Source organism: Zonotrichia albicollis, chromosome 23 (genome assembly GCF_047830755.1).
Source record: "Zonotrichia albicollis isolate bZonAlb1 chromosome 23, bZonAlb1.hap1, whole genome shotgun sequence".
Lineage (NCBI taxonomy): Eukaryota > Metazoa > Chordata > Aves > Passeriformes > Passerellidae > Zonotrichia > Zonotrichia albicollis.
Window position 1 is genome coordinate 1,829,139 of NC_133841.1, and position 18,822 is coordinate 1,847,960.

An 18,822-nucleotide genomic window follows, 5' to 3' on the forward strand; every position below is an offset into this window, starting at 1 on the left:
ATCCACCAATTTTTCTCTTTCCACCAATTTTTCTCTTTCCACCATTTTTTCTCTTTCCACCATTTTTTCTCTTGAGGGCAATAAAGAACATCCTATCCCCAATGTGGTGAAATCTCCATACACTGCAAGTTCAGCCATACACATAATTTTAATGCATTTCATATTGTCACAAAATCACAGACTGCATTGTGTTGGAAGGGAATTTAAAGCTCATTCAGTTCCACTCCCTGCAACTGGGCAGGGGACGCCTTCCACTACACCAGATTGCTCAGAGCACTGTCCAGCCTGGCCTGGCATCTATTTTATTATGTTTTTGTTCCCTCAAAAGCACAACCTGAGCCTTAAAAACACACTTCCACCAGCCAAGCCACACCATGACTCACAGACAACAGTCTACTCTAAAAGGCTCAAGTCAATACAATCCTCCCCATGTAAATACAGGTGGGGAAAAATCACACAAGGAAAAGTTTCTGTTATTACAAATACCCTAAGTGTAGAAAAAGACAAAAACTCCTCCTAACTCACCCATAACCCGCTTACAGGAAAGGAGGATTTTCACGAACAAGAATTAAGCACCTCTGACTCATGTTCAAATGCAGATTATCCTGACAGATTCAGATTCGGGCATTAGTCTTCTACTAATAAATAACAAATGGAAATACCATAAACTCTAAAACCTGGTTTGACACTCTACAGCCAAATGTTAATGGATAACATTGATCTTTTTTATAAAAGTGGCTTTTTCAAGGCACAACGGTTTGCCTTGGTCCTGAACCCCTTCCTGAGAGCAAAGGCAAATCCTATGATCACAGTCATGGGATGAGCTTCTGGCACAAATTATAAAAGCTAACAAAAGCATGAAACAATTATTTGAAGTATTCTGTACCTGCTCAGTCCTTTAGGCCTCTTATTCCTGTAAGGATTTTCTGTATGAAACCGACCAACTCCAGGTGTTAAACAGCATGAAAATAATCCTCCATGTTACACAACTGGAGTTTCTCTGAGCACAGAAAATTATGTCTTCCAAGAACACCAAAAAAAAAGGATGTCTGCAATAACCAGTTATAAAAATATAATGGATTGAGTAAAGATGGAAGTCACTAGCAACACTGGACAGCAAAACTAGCATGTTAAGGTAGCTTCCCACCCAAACCAGATCTGGGATTCTGTGACAGACTAACTCTAGGGAAAGGATTTCATTAGTGACTGCAATGTCAGCAGCCTGACTTTTTAAAAACAGGGAGCAAACTTTGGAAGCTCAGATTTAAAGAGAGGAAAAGCGGGTGCTCAGTGCATCCCCCAGTGCCACCTTTCCCTCATGCCAGAGCCTGGCTCGTGTCTGGAGGTGTCCCAGCAGCTCTGCAGGGCTGTGCAGAGCTCACTTTATTGAAACCTCCCTCGAAATGAAATGTTTTCAGTGCTGCAGAGTTATTGATCCACGGAGCTCGTGGAACAAATAACTGTCACACTCAGTTATTGCACACGGGAGGGAGCAAAGCTGCACCACCCATGGCCCACAGGACCCTTCATTTGGCTGAGGTAAGAGGAAATCATGGACCACATGAATATTTTTGCTGTGGCATTAAATCCTGGAAACCTAGAATGGCTTGGGTTAGAAAACGCCTTAAAAAATGATGCAATCCCATTCCCTGTGATGGGAACCTGGAATGGTTTGGGTTAGAAAAGGCCTTAAAAAATGATGCAATCCCATTCCCTGTGATGGGAACCTGGAATGGTTTGGGTTAGAAAACGCCTTAAAAAATGATGCAATCCCATTCCCTGTGATGGGAACCTGGAATGGTTTGGGTTAGAAAAGACCTTAAAAAATGATGCAATCCCATTCCCTGTGATGGGAACCTGGAATGGTTTGGGTTAGAAAAGACCCTAAAAAATGATGCAATCCCATTCCCTGTGATGGGAACCTGGAATGGTTTGGGTTAGAAAACGCCTTAAAAAATGATCCAATCCCATTCCCTGTGATGGGAACCTGGAATGGTTTGGGTTAGAAAATGCCTTAAAAAATGATCCAATCCCATTCCCTGTGATGGGCAGGGATATGTTCCACTAGACCAGCTTGCTCCAAGCTCCATCCAACCCAGCCATGAGCATTTCCAGGGATGGGGCAGCCACAGCTTCTCTGGGAAACCAGAGGAAATAATATACCAGCTGTGTGGGATAAGGATTTTTAGGTATATATTTAAAAAAAATTAAAATTAAACCAGTGACAATACACACGATGAAGGTTAACATCCTCTTTACATAATCCAGCATTATTTTATAGAATCCATTGTGTAACCGTTTTTTTCCTCTCCTATTATTTGAGACTATAAAAGCTTTTTAAATTACATTTCCCAGCCTCTCTCCTCTCATCCCACATTATCACAGCAGCGAGGGCAGGGCAGCACAGAAAAGTGGTGAGAACAATGTGTTGTCTGGAAACATCACACTCGGTCCAAAACTTTCAGAAAACATGTTTAGTTTAGGAGATAAGGCCCTGAAACAAGAAAATTGAAGGAAACACAGGTGGAAAGAGGAAAAGAATAAATAAAAGCAGGAAGAGAGTTCAGCAAGCTGATATCAGGACAAGCAACAGAAAAGGAGAGCTCAAAAAGGCAACTACATTAATGCAGAAATTATTTTTTAAACTGCAGATGTGTGTAACACGAAGGTTTTGCCTATTACTGCCCCTGAAATTTATTTTTCCTTTGCAAAATTGAGAAACAACCTTCTCCAAAGCAATGGATTCTGCAATCCCATGGGACCACAGAAACCTCCTGGAACATTCTTTCCTCCACTCTGTCTCTCTCCACATGAACAAGGCACAGAAAATATCAGCAAGAATACGTTCAGTGACCTCAAAAAGGAGTGAGTCCTCTGAAAAAGTATAATTAAACCAAATAATTACCTATCTAACCGAGATTATTACAAACCCTCCCAAAGAATTGATCGAAATGATTTTCTGTCTGAATAGACATCGCTAATCAATGCTCCAAGGGAGAAAATCACCTGGTTTTGAAAAGGCTTATATGAATTTTAAATATATGTAGAATAAAATAATACAGACTTCTGCCTGAAGTGTTCAATAATGGCAATACAATGATATTACAATACATTTATATATTCAGAGAGAAAATAATTCCTCCTAAAATACTAACCTGGCTGTAGCCTGTGCTTCCAAAAGGAATTTAGCTCAATTTCCATTCTGCTTATTATTATAAACAATTTTCTCTCATTCAGGGAAGTGGAACAGTGATTTTTACCAGTGCTGGAGACACCAGCCAGCAAATAAGTTATTTAATTAAAATATAGACGAGCAGGAGGAGGAGATGGGAGTTTCCTCTTCCCATCCAAACTTATCAAGTCTCTTTGACTCCTTGGAGCTGTGGCACACTGTACACTTCCCCCTGTCATTTCCCATGGAAAATTCTTCTTTTCAGCATCTTCTGAAGCCACTTAGAATTGCCTTTTTTAGCAGAATTTCCTCATCTGTGACTCAAGGTAGAACCCTGTGCATGAGACGAGGAAGATGAAAGCAGAGAAAAGAAGGCAGCACCACCTGCTCCAGCTTTCTAAGTCATCTTGTTATGAAAACAAGGAATAAATTTCTGTTGCAGTCACTCTTGAAGTTTCAGGCTTTGTTTGCACTAAAAAAATATAAATAGAGCGACTGGAGAGCTGGGACTATGGGATGAAACCACGTCATCAATATTTTAAGCCTACGTAACCTCTGCTCAAATACCCCAAAGATCCTCCCAAAGACAGGAACAGGGCAGAGCTGGAGGGGAAAGAATTCCTCAACCCCTCATATCCCTTTCCCCAACAGTTTTATTTCATTAAATGTTAAATTTAAAACAGATGAGAGGAGAATAGTACAAAACACATGGACTGAATTGCATTATTCTCATTCAATCTCCTACTGTCCTGGAGTTCTCTCTGTAATTCAGTGACTCAGATATTGCACTGGAACTAAAATAGAGGGAAAATGACCAAAAAGCACCTGGATGTACTGTAAGGGATATTTAATCTATAGAACGGCAAAGAGCTCTGTCACTTTAATCAAATTATAGGCAACCCTGGTAATTCACTGGTTAGAAGGAACCTGTTACACCAATTTCTAACAATGCTCAGATTTCAAGCTGAACTTTCAAGGTGACAGAAATCAGAAACTAACTGAGCATCTACTGAAGCAAACACATTTTCCTCTGTCTTGCATGAAGCTGACAAAGCTCAGGGAAAGGTGCCCAGTGTCACTGTGTCCCCACCAAGGGGCTTGTGTGGGGCTTTTTAGAATGGTCTGTGCTGAACATGCCAGTCAAATCCTATCTGGATATTGGCAAAGCTTAATTTAGGCACTAGAAAATGAGAAAATGTCTTTAACCGATGATTCTTCCCAAAGAAGACAAGAACAAGTGAAATACAAACAGCTCTGAAATGCTGTTTATCTCCCTAGTGCTTTACTCTCTTACACAACTCGTGTACAACAGCTTTAAGGTCCCTTCTCACCCAAACCATTGTGCAAATCTATGATTCTCTCCACTTTTCTTTACACTGAGAAGTGTTCACAGGAAGGTCTCCCTGCCCATGGCAAGGGGTGGAACTGGATTCTTGTTAAGGTCCTTTCCAATCCAACCCAAACCATTCTGTGACTGTGATTAACTCTGCCCCTCAGACCTCAACTGGATTCTTGTTAAGGTCCTTTCCAACCCCAACCATTCTGTGACCCTGTGGTTAATTCTGCCCCTCAGACCTCAACTGGATTCTTGTTAAGGTCCTCTCCAACCCAATCCAATCCAATCCAATCCAATCCAATCCAATCCAATCCATTCCAATCCAATCCAAGCCATTCTGTGACTCTGTGACTAATTCTGCCCCTCAGACCTTAACTGGATTCTTGTTAAGGTCCTTTCCAATCCAACCCAAACCATTCTGTGACTGTGATTAACTCTGCCCCTAAGATCTCAACTGGATTCTTGTTAAGGTCCTTTCCAATCCAACCCAAAGCATTGTGTGGCTCTGTGGTCAACTCTGCCCCTCAGACCTCAACTGGATTCTTGTTAAGGTCCTTTCCAATCCAACCCAAACCATTCTGTGGCTCTGCGGTCAACTCTGTGGTCAACCCTCAGACCTCAACTGGATTCTTGTTAAGGTCCTTTCCAATCCAATCCAAGCCATTCTGTGACTCTGTGATTAACTCTGCCCCTCAGATCTCAACTGGATTCTTGTTAATGTCCTTTCCAACCCCAATCATTCTGTGATTAACTCTGCCCTTCAGATCTCAACTGGATTCTTCTAAGGTCCTTTCCAATCCAATCCAATCCAATCCAATCCAAGCCATTCTGTGGCTCTGTGGTCAACTCTGCCCCTCAGACCTCCTCCTATTACCATGTTCCACACACACACCAGGCCAATGCAGCGTCCCAGAGCTCCCTCCAAGCCCTTTTTAGCACTCGATGCCACAACAAGCACCTGCCAGCTGCCTGGTGCTAAGAGAGTTATAAACGAGCAGTTATCCAGCAGAGAAGTAATTCAGCACCCTTGGCCACCTCCTGCTCCTCGTGCCCAGCCCAGTTTGCTTTCCTGACCTGCTCCACCTTCCCAGACAAAGCTCTGCCACCCTGTCTCTGCAGCGCCTGCACCCACTGCTCCGACTCTCTGTAATTACAGCAGTAAAAAATTAAAACCTGCACGAGGGGTTTGGAAAGGAACTGAAAAAGAATAACAAATGCGCTCCAGACAGCGCTGCAAGAGAGCTGCTCAAGTATTTTACAAGGAGCCAAGAATGATCAAAGGCAGGTATCAAATTATAGCAGCAAATTAAATTGGAACAGGAGTGGCAGGGCAAAGGCCAGCAGTAAGCCTAAGCTGCACGTAAACAAAATCTCATTCATTCTCCCACCATATCCTTAAGAGCAAACCAAGATATTGTAACCATAAAAGAGAGAAGAGTAAACTGTAAAATATCTGACCATTCACAGCCCAAATAATCCCAAGTTAGAGCACGTGACAGACTGGATCCTGCTCACTATATAAACCACAGTTTATGACCAGGACTACACAGTTACAAGCCAATATAAATTCACTCCTTGATAACAGCATTTTATAATAAAGGCAAGAGATTAAGAACAGCTAAGGTAATTTTATTTCTGTGCAAGTCATTCAAATTCTGTGATGCTAAAACTAATTTAGTTGGGTTAGTTGATACCACCAGAGCTGTAATTACACTGACATATATGCAAAACTGTTCCATTCATATGAAACTGCATTTAGGATCCCTATTGCTCCGCTGGTAGCAGCGTCACAGAATATTCTATCCTTAAAATGAATATTCTATCCTTAAAATGAATATATCCTGCTTACCTGGGAAGGCACAAGCCTGAATTAGCTGAACTTGTTTGTTAACACTTGAAAAACTGCATTATGCTGCATTTACAAGGTGGGTTTTACCTAAGAAAATTTCTAATTCAGCCATCTGCAGTTTTCAGTAATTTATTTCCTTTTCCAATTCTTCATTTCCTTGCAAAATTAAAGGAGCTGTTGGAATTTTCTGTTTTGAGGAGTGATGACTGCTCATCATCCTTCCCTTCCAGAGAGGAGCAGGGACAAGGACACATGTCACGCCTCAAGGATTTAATTGAAACATCTAATAACCATGAGATTATTTGTGTGAACACAGATGGTTGAAGCAGACTGTCACTGACACAGGAGCGCCATGCTCCTCATCATGAGCAGATTTAAGACCCAAAACTCCTCTGGGGGTGTCACAGGATTTGTGTGCACCAAAGCCTCAATGTCCCAGGACCAGGGGACATTAAAGTGGAAATAATGGGAAGGCAGCACTTGCAGGGCCCTGTTCCATGCTGAAAGGGCTCCAGCCATGGCATGCAACAGAGCCAGGACCATTCACTGACAGAAACACACCCAGCTGGTGACTTCCCTTCTGAAAACCACTTTCTCACTTACACCTACTCACTTCCATGGCTGAGAAGATATAAAGAAAAGCATAACAGGGATAAAACCTGTTTTGTCCTGATCCTGCTTTCATCTCTGCAGAGGAAATGCTTGTAGAAATTTCAAGTTTAAGCCTTCCGCTGCAATCAAAAGGGATGGGGACATCTTGCACTAGCCCAGGTTGCTCCCAGCCCTGTCCAACCTGGCCCTGGACACTGTCAGGGATGGGGCAGCCCCAGCTGCTCTGGGCACCCTGTGCCAGGGCCTGCCCACTCCTAATATCCAATCTAAACCTATCCTCAGCCAGTTTAAAGCTGTTTTCCATTATTCTGCCACCACAAGCCCTGGTAAAAACTCCTCCTCCACCTTTCTTGCAGCTCCTCTATCTAGGAATCTAGGGAATTCATCTAGCGCCAAGCTATCCAGGAATTCCTGAGCATCAACAGCTGCTCCAGGAAAATCACCACAGAGCAAGGGAAGAGAAGCGCCAAAGCAAGGGTCCAGAGCCAAAGATCCAGCTCCATCCTCAACCTCCTGCATGCTTTGAGCATCAGTCAGGGGATCTGTGATGAAAAATTGGCATGTGACTCTGCAATGACCCCACCAGGACCCTGTTCACGCTGCGCTGGAACATCTCATGTGCGGCATCATCCCAAATTTGGTGATAAGACCATGAGTTTAATTGAACCTAATCAAGGTTTCCTGCATGGGTAGAGCCAGCCAGGTACAAATCACATCAGAAAATAATTTCTGCTCAATCTTTGGGCGCGTGACTCAAGCCAACACCTCTGCGTGGTCATTCCTCCTTCACACAGCAAGAAGCTCCCAAAACAGGCTGTGCTGTTGTGACAGAACTTGGAGAGGACCAAAGAACGTGCCCAGCTGGAGATGAGGCCTTTTCCTTAGAAAACAAGGAGAATGCAAGGGCTTATTCCCCATGAGTGAATGCCTCTCTGCTCCCCAGTGCACAGGACACTCTGAAGGCACGTTCCAGGAGCAGGAGCAAAGACGCAGCCAAGGCAAGAGTGATGGCCTGATTTAACTCCACAGGAGGCTTTCTGCACCACCTCCTCTTGCTATAGAAACCTCTTCAGCTATGTCTAAAAATTAAAAATTCTCACACACCACAAGTGTAATCGTGACAGATGCTCCATTTTGTGCAGCCCCAGTGTGAAATAAGGACAATTTCTCTCTCAGAGCATCTGAAAACCCATGGAGTTAAAATGCAATGTTTTTTGCCTTTTAAACACTATCTACACTAGAGAAACTTTTGGGGTTCTCCCTCTGTTTAAGCATCTACACAAGTGTCTGAAATGCAGAGCTATTATCACCTTTTCCCAGCTCCACTGCTGTGATGACATGTTTACCACATCCTCTGCAAGGCTGAGCATTCCAACAGCCTCGATGCAAATAAAAATAACCTTGGGAAGAGCAAATTCTAAAGGTTCTGCAAAAACCTCACACCCCCACCAAGGGAAAAAACAAGGGATTTTCTGCATATTTCTACTGCAATTTCTGCTCTGTCAAAATGAAAGACAGTTGGGTGTCAAAATAAGACAGATAGGGTTTGTCTTGAAAACAGCACTGAGGAAAATCCATGCTAGAACTGGTAAGTGTCTTTCAAAAGCCAATAAATATGATATGCCAGCTTTTTCCTTCCCTTTATTTAAGAAAATAAAAGTTGCATCCAAACTATCCCGAAATTAATGCAGAAATACCATGAGTTTGACAGGTCTCCAACAAACAAAAACCCTTCAACACAGGATTTGGTTTAATTCCAAAAATTACAAACACAGTATTTATCTGAATAAATTTCAGGGACAGTTTTGGAGCTCCAAAAAATTTAAATAAGAAATTTTCTCATTCCCCACAAAGAATTACGTTGGTTTGATAGAGACAAAAGTCCATCTGTGAGTACACAGGGACACATTCACCCACCTGTTTCATCTCTGCAAGCCCAAATGGTTTCCATTTGAGTACGAGCCTGTCAAAACAAATCACATGTCCCAAAAATAATGGATGAAGAATCCCAAAAATGGATAGTAAGAACTGGCACACCAGGAAAAATATACTCAGCATATGTTATTGTAACTGAACGAGGATCCGCCTTCCCCAGCAGGTTGCATTGCTGGAGACAGAATCCCAGAATAACTGAGATTATTCTGAGAATCTCTGAATCTCAGAAAAGGAAAAGACCTCCAAGATCATCGAGTCCATCCTGTGTCTGACCCTCATCTTGTCACCATCCCAGAGCACTGAGTGCCACATCCAGTTATTCCTTGGACACCTCCAGGGACAGGGATTCCACCACCACCACCCTGAGCAGCTCCTGCCAGTGCCTGACCACCCTTTCCATGAAGAAATTCCTCCTGAGACATCCGGATTTGTCACATTAAGAGCGTAAAACAGGGCCCAAAATCCAGATGGTCAAACCACAGTGAAAAGTTGTGTGTATTTTAGGTCGTTTTCTAAAAAGGGGACAACTCAGTTATTCTGACAAAACGCAAGTTTTCTACTCATGAAACCTCTAGGCAGACAGAGATTGCAAGGGATCAGGGAAACTTCAACAGAAAATTAATTATGCCCAGAAAAAATATATTATACACTGGAAGCACTGAAATCTGCTGGCATTTTCCAGGTAACTGGGTCCTTGGCACTGCTATGCATTCTGAGACACGGGGTGGGCCTCCCACCCAACCTCCACTCCTACACAGCAACAGGAATTTCAGATCAGTGTCACACTGACAGCACGACAGAGAATTCAATGAAAAGAAATGTAAGCCCACTGCAAACACTACGGTATAAAAATACCTTAAAAAGAGCAGTCTCTCCTGACACCAACAATCTGAATATCCTTCAAAAATTAGCAGCAGCATGAGCATCAGGCACTTCAACAGCTTTTCCTCAAATTCTACCTTGGTAATGGTTGTTTATTTACTTTTATTTCTAGAAGCTCACTCTTTCAGTGAAAAGCAAATATTTCTTTCCCTCAGCACAAAGGAGTTTTATAATCCACTCAAATCGAATTTGTGGTCATTTCAGAACACAAAAGGAAAACATTATCTCAATCCCATTGTTCTAACATTTTGAAAACAAACGACTAGGTGTCTGTAGCATTTTCAAGTCACTCCTCAGCAGCTCTATTTCAGCAGTGCTCAGAAATCAAATTTTTTCACTGCACGTTCATTTTATGTTTTGTATGAGAAATTCTGCACATCCGAGCAAGGAGGTGACAAACTCAGATTATGTAAAACGATCGCAACAACTAGAACACAAATAACCAGCAGCAGCATCACTCCATCTGACACTAACTCCCTCCTAGTAATGGCTTCCTTACCAACCAGGAGCCCCACAATCCCTTATTGTACCCTGATTTTTCGGCAGTTAGAGGAGGATGCCCAACACAATCCCCATCCAAGACCGCGCGCGACAAATCGTCCAAATACTCACAGGGCTCCGCTTGCTCTCCCCATCACAGGCTGGGAATTCAGGGCTGCTGCAGCCTGGAGAGCCCTCTGGCACAGATCCTCCTCTGATCCCTCCCTCTCCCCAGCGCCGGCTCCATCCTGCTGCTCCCCACGTCAGGGTGATGTTACAGGTGACACCTCCCGCTGCTGATGTCAAGCTCTGCTCCCAAAACCACCAAGCGCCGTCTCCCTGCGGCGCCCGCTGCTCCCACGAGCATCACCTGCACATCCTCTGGGCGCCAGGAAACGAGCTCCAGCAGGATTCCAGAGCAGCTCATGGACACACAGCCTTCCCTCTTCGGCAAGTCTCTCCCAGTCTTACAGAGCTGCTTTAATTCCTACCAGAACGCTGCAGCAAATGTAGCCTCTACGCCTCCCCTGGGTGGGGGGGGAAAAAGGAGTTTTTTTTAAGGGTTTCTTTCTGTGGTGCAGCTTAATTTGCTCTTTTCCTAGAGCAAACTGCTGAAAGAGCAGGGAAATATAATGGATCAGGAGAGCAGAGTGACTGACTCATGGATGCTCTCCCGAATATTTCGGAGTAAGCTGAGGGGCTGGTGATGCAGCCCAGGACCAGAGCTGATGAATGGCGCAGTGCTGCTGTTGTCATGGCAACTAAGAGGAAAAGGAAAAAAAAGGCAGCACCATATAAGGAGTTGTGACATGGATTCTGGGAACAATTTATACTAAAAGGCTCTAAAGCCCTAGGATACTTTAAAGCTGCAGCACCCCCTTGGTTGGGGACAGGTTGCACTGTTCACATTGAAGAGTCGGCACAAATTTCTGACAGGATCACTCACATCCAGCCCAGACACGTCTGCATCAGGAGGGCTGCACCAAAACAACATGATTCTGCAGTGTGTGCAAATAACTGGAATTGAAATTATTAAATAGCTGGACACTAATAAGGACCCAAACTAGTATCTGTGAAAACAGAGTGCCCACAGGTAGGCCCAGCCCCACACAGGTGAGGAGCTGTGTCCTTACAGAGCGAGGCTGCCAAGAGCCAAACTGCAGCACCATCAGGTGGCTGAGTGCCTGAGTGGCACTGACACCAACACAGATCCTGCCAGAGACAGAGAGCATTCCCAAATTAACCCATAACCCAGGCACTGCTGGGCAAGGGAGGCTGGCAGAGCCCCCAGAGCATCTTCAGGTGTGGCAGAGCAGGGAATGCCAGCTCACACACACCTGCCAGCACAAGCTGTGAGCAAGGCCAAGCTCTGTATTCCATGAGCAGCACTAGGGAAAAACACATTATTCACCAGAACCATCATCAGCTGCTTTTCACTTAATGCTCAAACAAACAATACACAGCGAGGGAGAGAATGGCCACTGTCCACCCAGCACAACCACAACACTGCAGGGCTGGAGCCTGGGCTCAGCAACTGAAACTTGTGTCAGAAATCCTTCCCATTGATTATTTATTTTATTTTAAAACACAGAATCCCAGAATGGCCTGAGTTGGAAGGGTCATTAAAGATCATCCAGTTGCCACTGCCGTGCCCATGGGCAGGGACACCTTCCACTGTCCTGGGTGGCTCCAAGCCCTGTCCAGCCTGGCCCTGGGCACTGCCAGGGATCCAGGGGCAGCCACAGCTCCTCTGGGCACCCTGTGCCAGGACCCCACCTCACTCACTGTTGGGAATTTAGCTGCTAGGGAAAGGAAAATTACAAAGCTGTGGCTAATTCCAAGTCCTGCACCTGTAGACAGCGTGTCCTTGAGGCCTAGCTGTGGTAGGATCACAAACAGTGAAAGAGACATGAGAAAAGAGAGATGTAACCCCTAAGGAATGAGGAAGAGTTCATGGTATAGTTTAACCAATAGATTGCTTGGCTTACAGAATATTCATAAGCTTATTATTTGCTGTATAAGTGTTTGATACTTTCTTCAATAAACTGGACCTGAAGGACCTGAGGGACCGGGACCGGACCGGACCTGAGGGCCTGTGATGAACCAACTGGTGTCCTGGTCCCCTTCCTTCGACAACTCACATCACAGAATCATTGCTGTGGCTGGAAAAGACCTCGAAGATGATCAAACCCAACCACCAACCTTGCAGCACCACCACATGCCACACTAAACCGTGCAATCAAGTGCAGGAGCCGCACGTTTTCTGAGCACTTCCAGGAGCAGTGACTTCACCACTTCCCACATGTGCCAGCACTGACAGCTTCCCCCCAGCACTCCCACCCCTGAGGCTGTGCCTCGTCATCTCTCACGCTCCCACCCAGCTGAGCTGGTACAACAATTTGGAGAGAACATGTGGGCCTGGGGGCTGCAGTCATTAATCTGGGTTTAGCACCACTACACAAGAAACTGAGTTTTCAAGTAGAGAGATCTGAGTTCCTTAGTCCCACAATTACAGTTAACATCAAAGAATATTGAACCATCTGCTGAAGATACAGAGAAGGGAGATGTGACACTCCCTGTGGCTGCTCCCAAGAGATGCAAGGGTATCCCAAGAGGGATGGGGAGAAGACAAGGCCCCAGCACCACAAATGATGTGTGATGGTGGCACAGAAAATGCTGTGTGTTGAGGTCCCCAGCCCAGATGGATCTGGAGGGTGTTGAGAACCACATGGTGGATCCTTACTGGTATCACTGGGAGAAGCAGGGCTCCATCCTGCCCAGCCCTGCTCTCACCATCTCTGAGGGATCTAGTGAAAAAGTATACATCTTCTGTAGGAAAGAGGCTGCTGTCAACTACCTGAACCCACTGATTTATAGGAATATTCCTACTGATTTATATGAGTTCTGTTCTTAGGGAAAGTTCCCACATTCCCCAGACACAAGGGAGGAATGCTCTCAAAGCGAGGATCTGCAATGAAATCAGTTCCCCAGGCCCATTTCTTTGAAGACACTGAAGCAGAAATTCACACGGGATACAGCAGGATCAGGGCTCTGAGAATCCAAACGGAAACATCCAGGCCAGGTTTTTGTTAGAAAAACACGATTTCTTTCCTAAATTTCTTGCTAATATTCTCCCCTCCTCACTCTCTGCACAGGCACTCACACACATGCTCTTTCTAAGAGAATCCCAATGCTTGCAATCTGTCATTCAATAGAAAAAATAGCAATAGCCAAGTACAGTGATGAATAAAATTATCCCTGCGCATATAAATGTACAATATGCAAATGAACACTCCTTCCTGAGGAGGAGGAGGAGGAGGAGGAGGAGGAGTGGGGATGCAGCACAGGGCTTTGTGCAAACCCTCTGCAAATGGTGGGTTCCACAGGAGTGGAATGAAACATCATGAGCTGAGTCTTTCAGCCCAGGATCTCCTTTATTAACCTAATGCACGTATTTTTGGCATCAATTCCCAAAAGCACTTACATACACTCACCCCTGAGCACCCTCCTGGAAAGCACTGCTGTCCTCAAGGCAGGTATACAGAGCACCTGCATTATTTTCATCACAGTTATGGCTTTGAGTCAGCAATAACACACCCTTGATGCACAGCAGAATATTTAAGCTCATTGTTTCGACATCAGCTGCTCTTTGTGCAGCAAGCACGGTAACTTTTGGGTGCTGATTTTATTGCAGACACACACCAAAATGGTGTCTCCCATTACTTAACCTGGGCTGGGAGGGTGGGGAGTTTTCTTTCCCTTGATTACATATTTTTAACATTGTTTTTGTTAATAAAGCCACTATTATAAAAAAAAAATTAAATAACACAAACTGAGGTTGAATGTGCTGATTTAAGTACGTTTTCAGCCAGTGCTAAACAAGAGGTGGCAGGAGGGGGAGAACTGATTACTTATGCTGACTATTACTTCACCCCTTAGAATGACAATGATCTTAGTTTTTTTAATCACCAGACTATTCAGCAGAGTGGAAACTGCACCCACATGGAATATTTATCACCCTGTGAACCCAGCCATGTCTTCATACCCAGCAAACCCAGATACTAAGATGTGAGTGAGTGACCTTAGCTCCTCTGCGTAGAAAACTTTCACTCTGTGGAATGTGTTCCTGAGGGTTTTTTTTACCAAAAATGGACATTTTAACTTTTCTGTGGATGAAAAGCTGCCTTGGTTAAAAGCAGACAGATTAGGAACTTCAAAAGATTATGTTATCGTAGAATTATGGAATGATTTGGGTTGGAAAGGACATTAAAGCCCAGCCCAACATCTACCTTGGGCACAAGCACATGACCCTGGCTGACCATAAAGCTGGGCAACAGAGGGGGTCAGACTTCAGGCAAAAAGCAAGTTTTTCAAAAACTGTTACCAGTAGAAATACTTTTTTTCAGGCTTTTGTATGGATGTTGGACTCCAAGTGCTTTTGAAAATCACAGTACTGCATCATCTCTAGGTATTCATACCACAGTCCTGACAGGTTACATAAATAAAAAGAAGTATCTAAAAATATGCATGAACCAAAAAAAAAAAAAATCTGTCATTCAGATTTTTTTTAGCAAAGTATAACTTTGCTATAGAAGTTCATAATTTCTCTGATGTTCTCTCAACATTCAACATTTAAGCATCAACTTCTTCAAAACCACTGCAATGCTTTCACAGTGCATAACAGCGACACAAAGTGGAACTGAAACACACTCTGATAGAAATTTCACAAAAACGAGACAATATTTGTAAACCAGAGAGACCTTTTTCAGCAAAGAAAGATTTCTCTGTCAACACAAACATCCAATCCATGCCCAGCTTTGACTGAAGCCGATGCTGCAACAAACAAGGGAACGACTTCCATACAGAAACCATTCAAAGCTTTTTTTTTTTTCTTACAGATTTTTGCACCAACGGACCTTAAAAGCCCCAGCGAACTTTATTTAAGTCCTTACCAGTTAACTTCTTCACAGGTTGGAGCCGAACACTGATAGACTGATGTGTGAGTAAGGGGGAGGATGGAAGGGAGCGGGACATGCCCTCCATTATCCGAATGTGCTGCATACCTTCGGTCACTGGGAGAGGAGGAATTGCGTAGTCGGGTTCAAAAGCACAGTCGTTCTCTGTGGAGGTGCCTAATGGGGAGAGGAAAAAGAAACACCAACGGGTTAGAAAGCAAGGGAAAGCATCCTGCTTCCATCATTCCCAAAGGGCTGGCTGGAGGGAGCTCTGTGCAGAGCGGAATTGCCGAGGGCTTGCTCGCTTTGTTCGCGACACATCCCTTGCTGTACCTCTCTCTCTGTGTGATGAACAGCAGAACCATGAAGAATTTCTTTCCATGTTCTTAATTTGTCTTTCAGAATCTCTTAATCACCAGACTATTCAGCAGAGTGGAAATTGCACCCACAGTGGAATATTTATCACCCTCTGAACCCAGCCAGGTCTTCATATCCAGCAAACTCCAGTTTTCAATATAATGACCGCAGTTTTTAGATTGTTGGTTTCTAATAAAACCATCCCAGCTAAATTAAATTTCAATAGGAGGACCTTTAGCCTAAAAAAAACCCCACAAACTCCAAATAAAATTAAGAACACCTCTAAAAACAGCCACCAGCTCCAACTGTCCCAAGAGACACAAAAAGCCCACGTGGGGGTCGCATCATTACACACCCACAATGCAATACATGGAATAACATGAGAACAAGTGAAGACAGAATAATAAAAGGACTTGACGCTAATTGTAATCAATATTAATGAACAGTGAAGGGAAGGTGCTTCAGATCAGCAAGAGTCAGGAGCCATAAGGTTCCTCCTATTAGTAGCAGATATGGAAACCTTGGGGTTGAGAACACCTGGATCTCCACCCTGGTCAGTAAGATGAACAATCTAACCCAGACAACTAATAATTCACATGCAAAACCAACCCAAACTGTTATCATTAATATTACACTAATTTTTCAATAATGTGAGAAGGCCAGGCTTGTGTCACTCTGTTCCAAGATAGATTTTAGCTCTCATTGATGCTGATGTTTTTCCTCTATAAAGACATTCCTCGCTGGATTTCCACTGGATAGCTGTGCTGTTCTCACTGGCTTGTGAGAGTGCTTTTAAAAGAGAAAATGATTGCTGGACAGAAAGGGAGATAGATGGGTAAGAGTGGGAATAAGACTGAAGGGCAAGAGCCTCAAATGCAAGGTACTTCAGAGGAGATGATGGACGAGCTGCATTCCCAACAGCCAAAGCACAATGTGAACAACCCAACATACTGCACACAATCAGCACAAAAACCCATGCTGAAATAACCGCCAAAAACCTTGGACCGGCTCCCAAAGGGTTCTAGAGGGCTGCAGCACCAGAGGCTGAGGTGCATCCACTCCTGGTGCCAGCAATCAGCAATGTCTCTCAGCAGCTCTGTGATGCTCTTTGCATGAAAGCCAAATAAGCACTAACACCCTTCACACCTTCACTCTGACAGCTCAAAACACAGCTCACTGCCTGCCTGCTCATCACTCACCAGCTACCAGGAGCCCTCTGCAGGCTCTGCCAGCCCGGCCAGGCTCACCAGGAGTGTCAGGAACCACCATCTCTGCCAAAACTGGCACCCAAAAGGCCAACCCGTGACGGGCTTTTAAAATACATTTGGCACCAGGCATGAAAAAACAGATTTGCCACCAATGATTTTGGTTATTAAAAATAGTTTCAATTGCCTCCGGCTAAATTTTAGGGAATCATGGGCATCTCCTGCAGCTTAAAGTCTGGGAAAGGCTTACAAGTGTACATGCATTTCACTGGTTATTATGGTGTAATTTCCCAGTGTCTTTGATCAATCTACTTAAAATCAAGGGCAGTATGTTATATAAAAATACAAGTAATTACAGGTGGGCAAAGTTTTTCCTCTTAAAATTCAAAGGCTCTACAACAAAACAGTGAACTCACAAAACATCCACAAGGTACTACCTTCATTTTGCACCTACCAAAATTCCTCTCTCCTCCTTGGCAGAGTAAATAAACACACAAGCAAAACCCTGAAACAGCCTGAAATTTGTTTTGATCAGAAAAAAATATTTGGCTTATCAAATCCTGGAATTAGGGCTCATTGATGGCTGAACTGGAACTTTAACAGTTTGGTTATGTAATATATTTAAATAAAATATTACTGCGAAGTGCGTATTTCAACTAATAAACTATTTCTTGGAGTTTTACAAGATTACCACAGAATCATTCAGGTTGGAAAAGACCTTTAAGATCACAACCATCAACCCAGCATCACCACTAAGCCATGTCCTTAAGTGTCACATTCAAATGTTTTTGGAACATTTGCAGTGCTGGTGACTCCACCACTGCCCTGGCCAGTCTGTTCCAGGGCTTGACACAATTCTCTCCATGAAAAATATTTTCCTAAACCAACCTAACCAAAACCTCTGACCTAAACCTCCCGTGGCACAACCTGAGGCTGTTTCCTCTTGTGCTGCCAATGAAGCTTTGAAGACACCTGGGCATCACACACGGTTAACATGGAAGGGCAGACAGCAAGAAAACAACTGTCCCATTTCAGCTGGATGCTTTATCCAAGCATAATAAACTTCCTCACCCCACCACAATGAAAAATACCCATTAGCACGTGCACACAGATTTCAAGTGATGGACACAGAGCTGGGGAAAGTTAGAGAAAATGCTTCTATAGAGCAAAGAGCTTTCTTCCACGCTGCAGAAAGCCTGCCTGTACAATTGCATCCACTGATCCAAATGGAAATATTTAGCTCAGAAGCTTGTTGCTCCAAAAACTTGGAAGCTTTTTAACCTTTTCCCCTTCCATTCCCTCTCACGCTGAAACTTCTTGCTGGTTGCTGCAGTTCCTTCAGTCACCAAAGGGGTACAGATCAGTGATTTTTGAGAAAGGATTTGCAAAAAAAAAGATCCCCTCTCACTCTGCCAAAACCCATGCCTTTCCCACAGCAGCAGAGATGCAGAATAGATGGGCTGAAAGGGAACTGGAGAGAACAGAATGTGTTCAGACAGCTCCCAGCAGCAGCTGCATCTGAGCTGCTCTGCCCCAGAACAGGAAACCACTGGACACAAGCCAAGCACAGAGAAGGACATGCCAGGCACCCACAGCAGAGCCTCCAGCACAGTTACACACCAACAACTCCATCTGAGCTCAGCTGGAAAGCACAGCCACTCTCTCTGAATGTCAAAGCACTTCTCCTATGCAAGCTACCATAGACTATGTACAGCTATAAGCCCCCTGGTTCCTTCCTAGTTTTACTTTAACTCTACTTTAAAACAATAAAATTAAAAATAATACATTTAAGTGCAGCAATTGAAAGATCCTACGTGAAAAGAGCAGTTGACACTTCTGAGCTTCAGGGCTTTAACTACCGATTCCGATCCCCCTAATTCTGATCACAGCTTCAATGACTCAAAATCATCTCACCCAGGCAACACTGGAATACTGCCAAAAAAGGACAATTCTCTGGAGAAAATGTCCCCATAATAAGTCATTAGGACACCATGACAACAACAGGCTTGAGCCTAAATGAAAGGAAAATTATTGCTGCA

General features: G+C 43.9%; 1 protein-coding gene across 11 annotated transcripts in view; it reads right to left on the minus strand.

The window, feature by feature from the left end:
- The window catches only part of TANC2 (tetratricopeptide repeat, ankyrin repeat and coiled-coil containing 2), a 151,229-nt gene that overhangs the window by 87,124 nt on the left and 45,283 nt on the right, over positions 1-18,822 (minus strand). For 8 of the 11 annotated variants that reach the window (XM_074557737.1, XM_074557740.1, XM_074557739.1 and 5 more), the window contains one exon: positions 15,219-15,398. In XM_074557737.1, the coding sequence (XP_074413838.1) occupies positions 15,219-15,398 (180 nt within the window). Of the gene's footprint in view, positions 1-10,398; positions 11,018-15,218; positions 15,399-18,822 lie in introns of those variants that run through there. The other 3 variants (XM_074557742.1, XM_074557741.1, XM_074557744.1) reach the window with 2 other exon arrangements.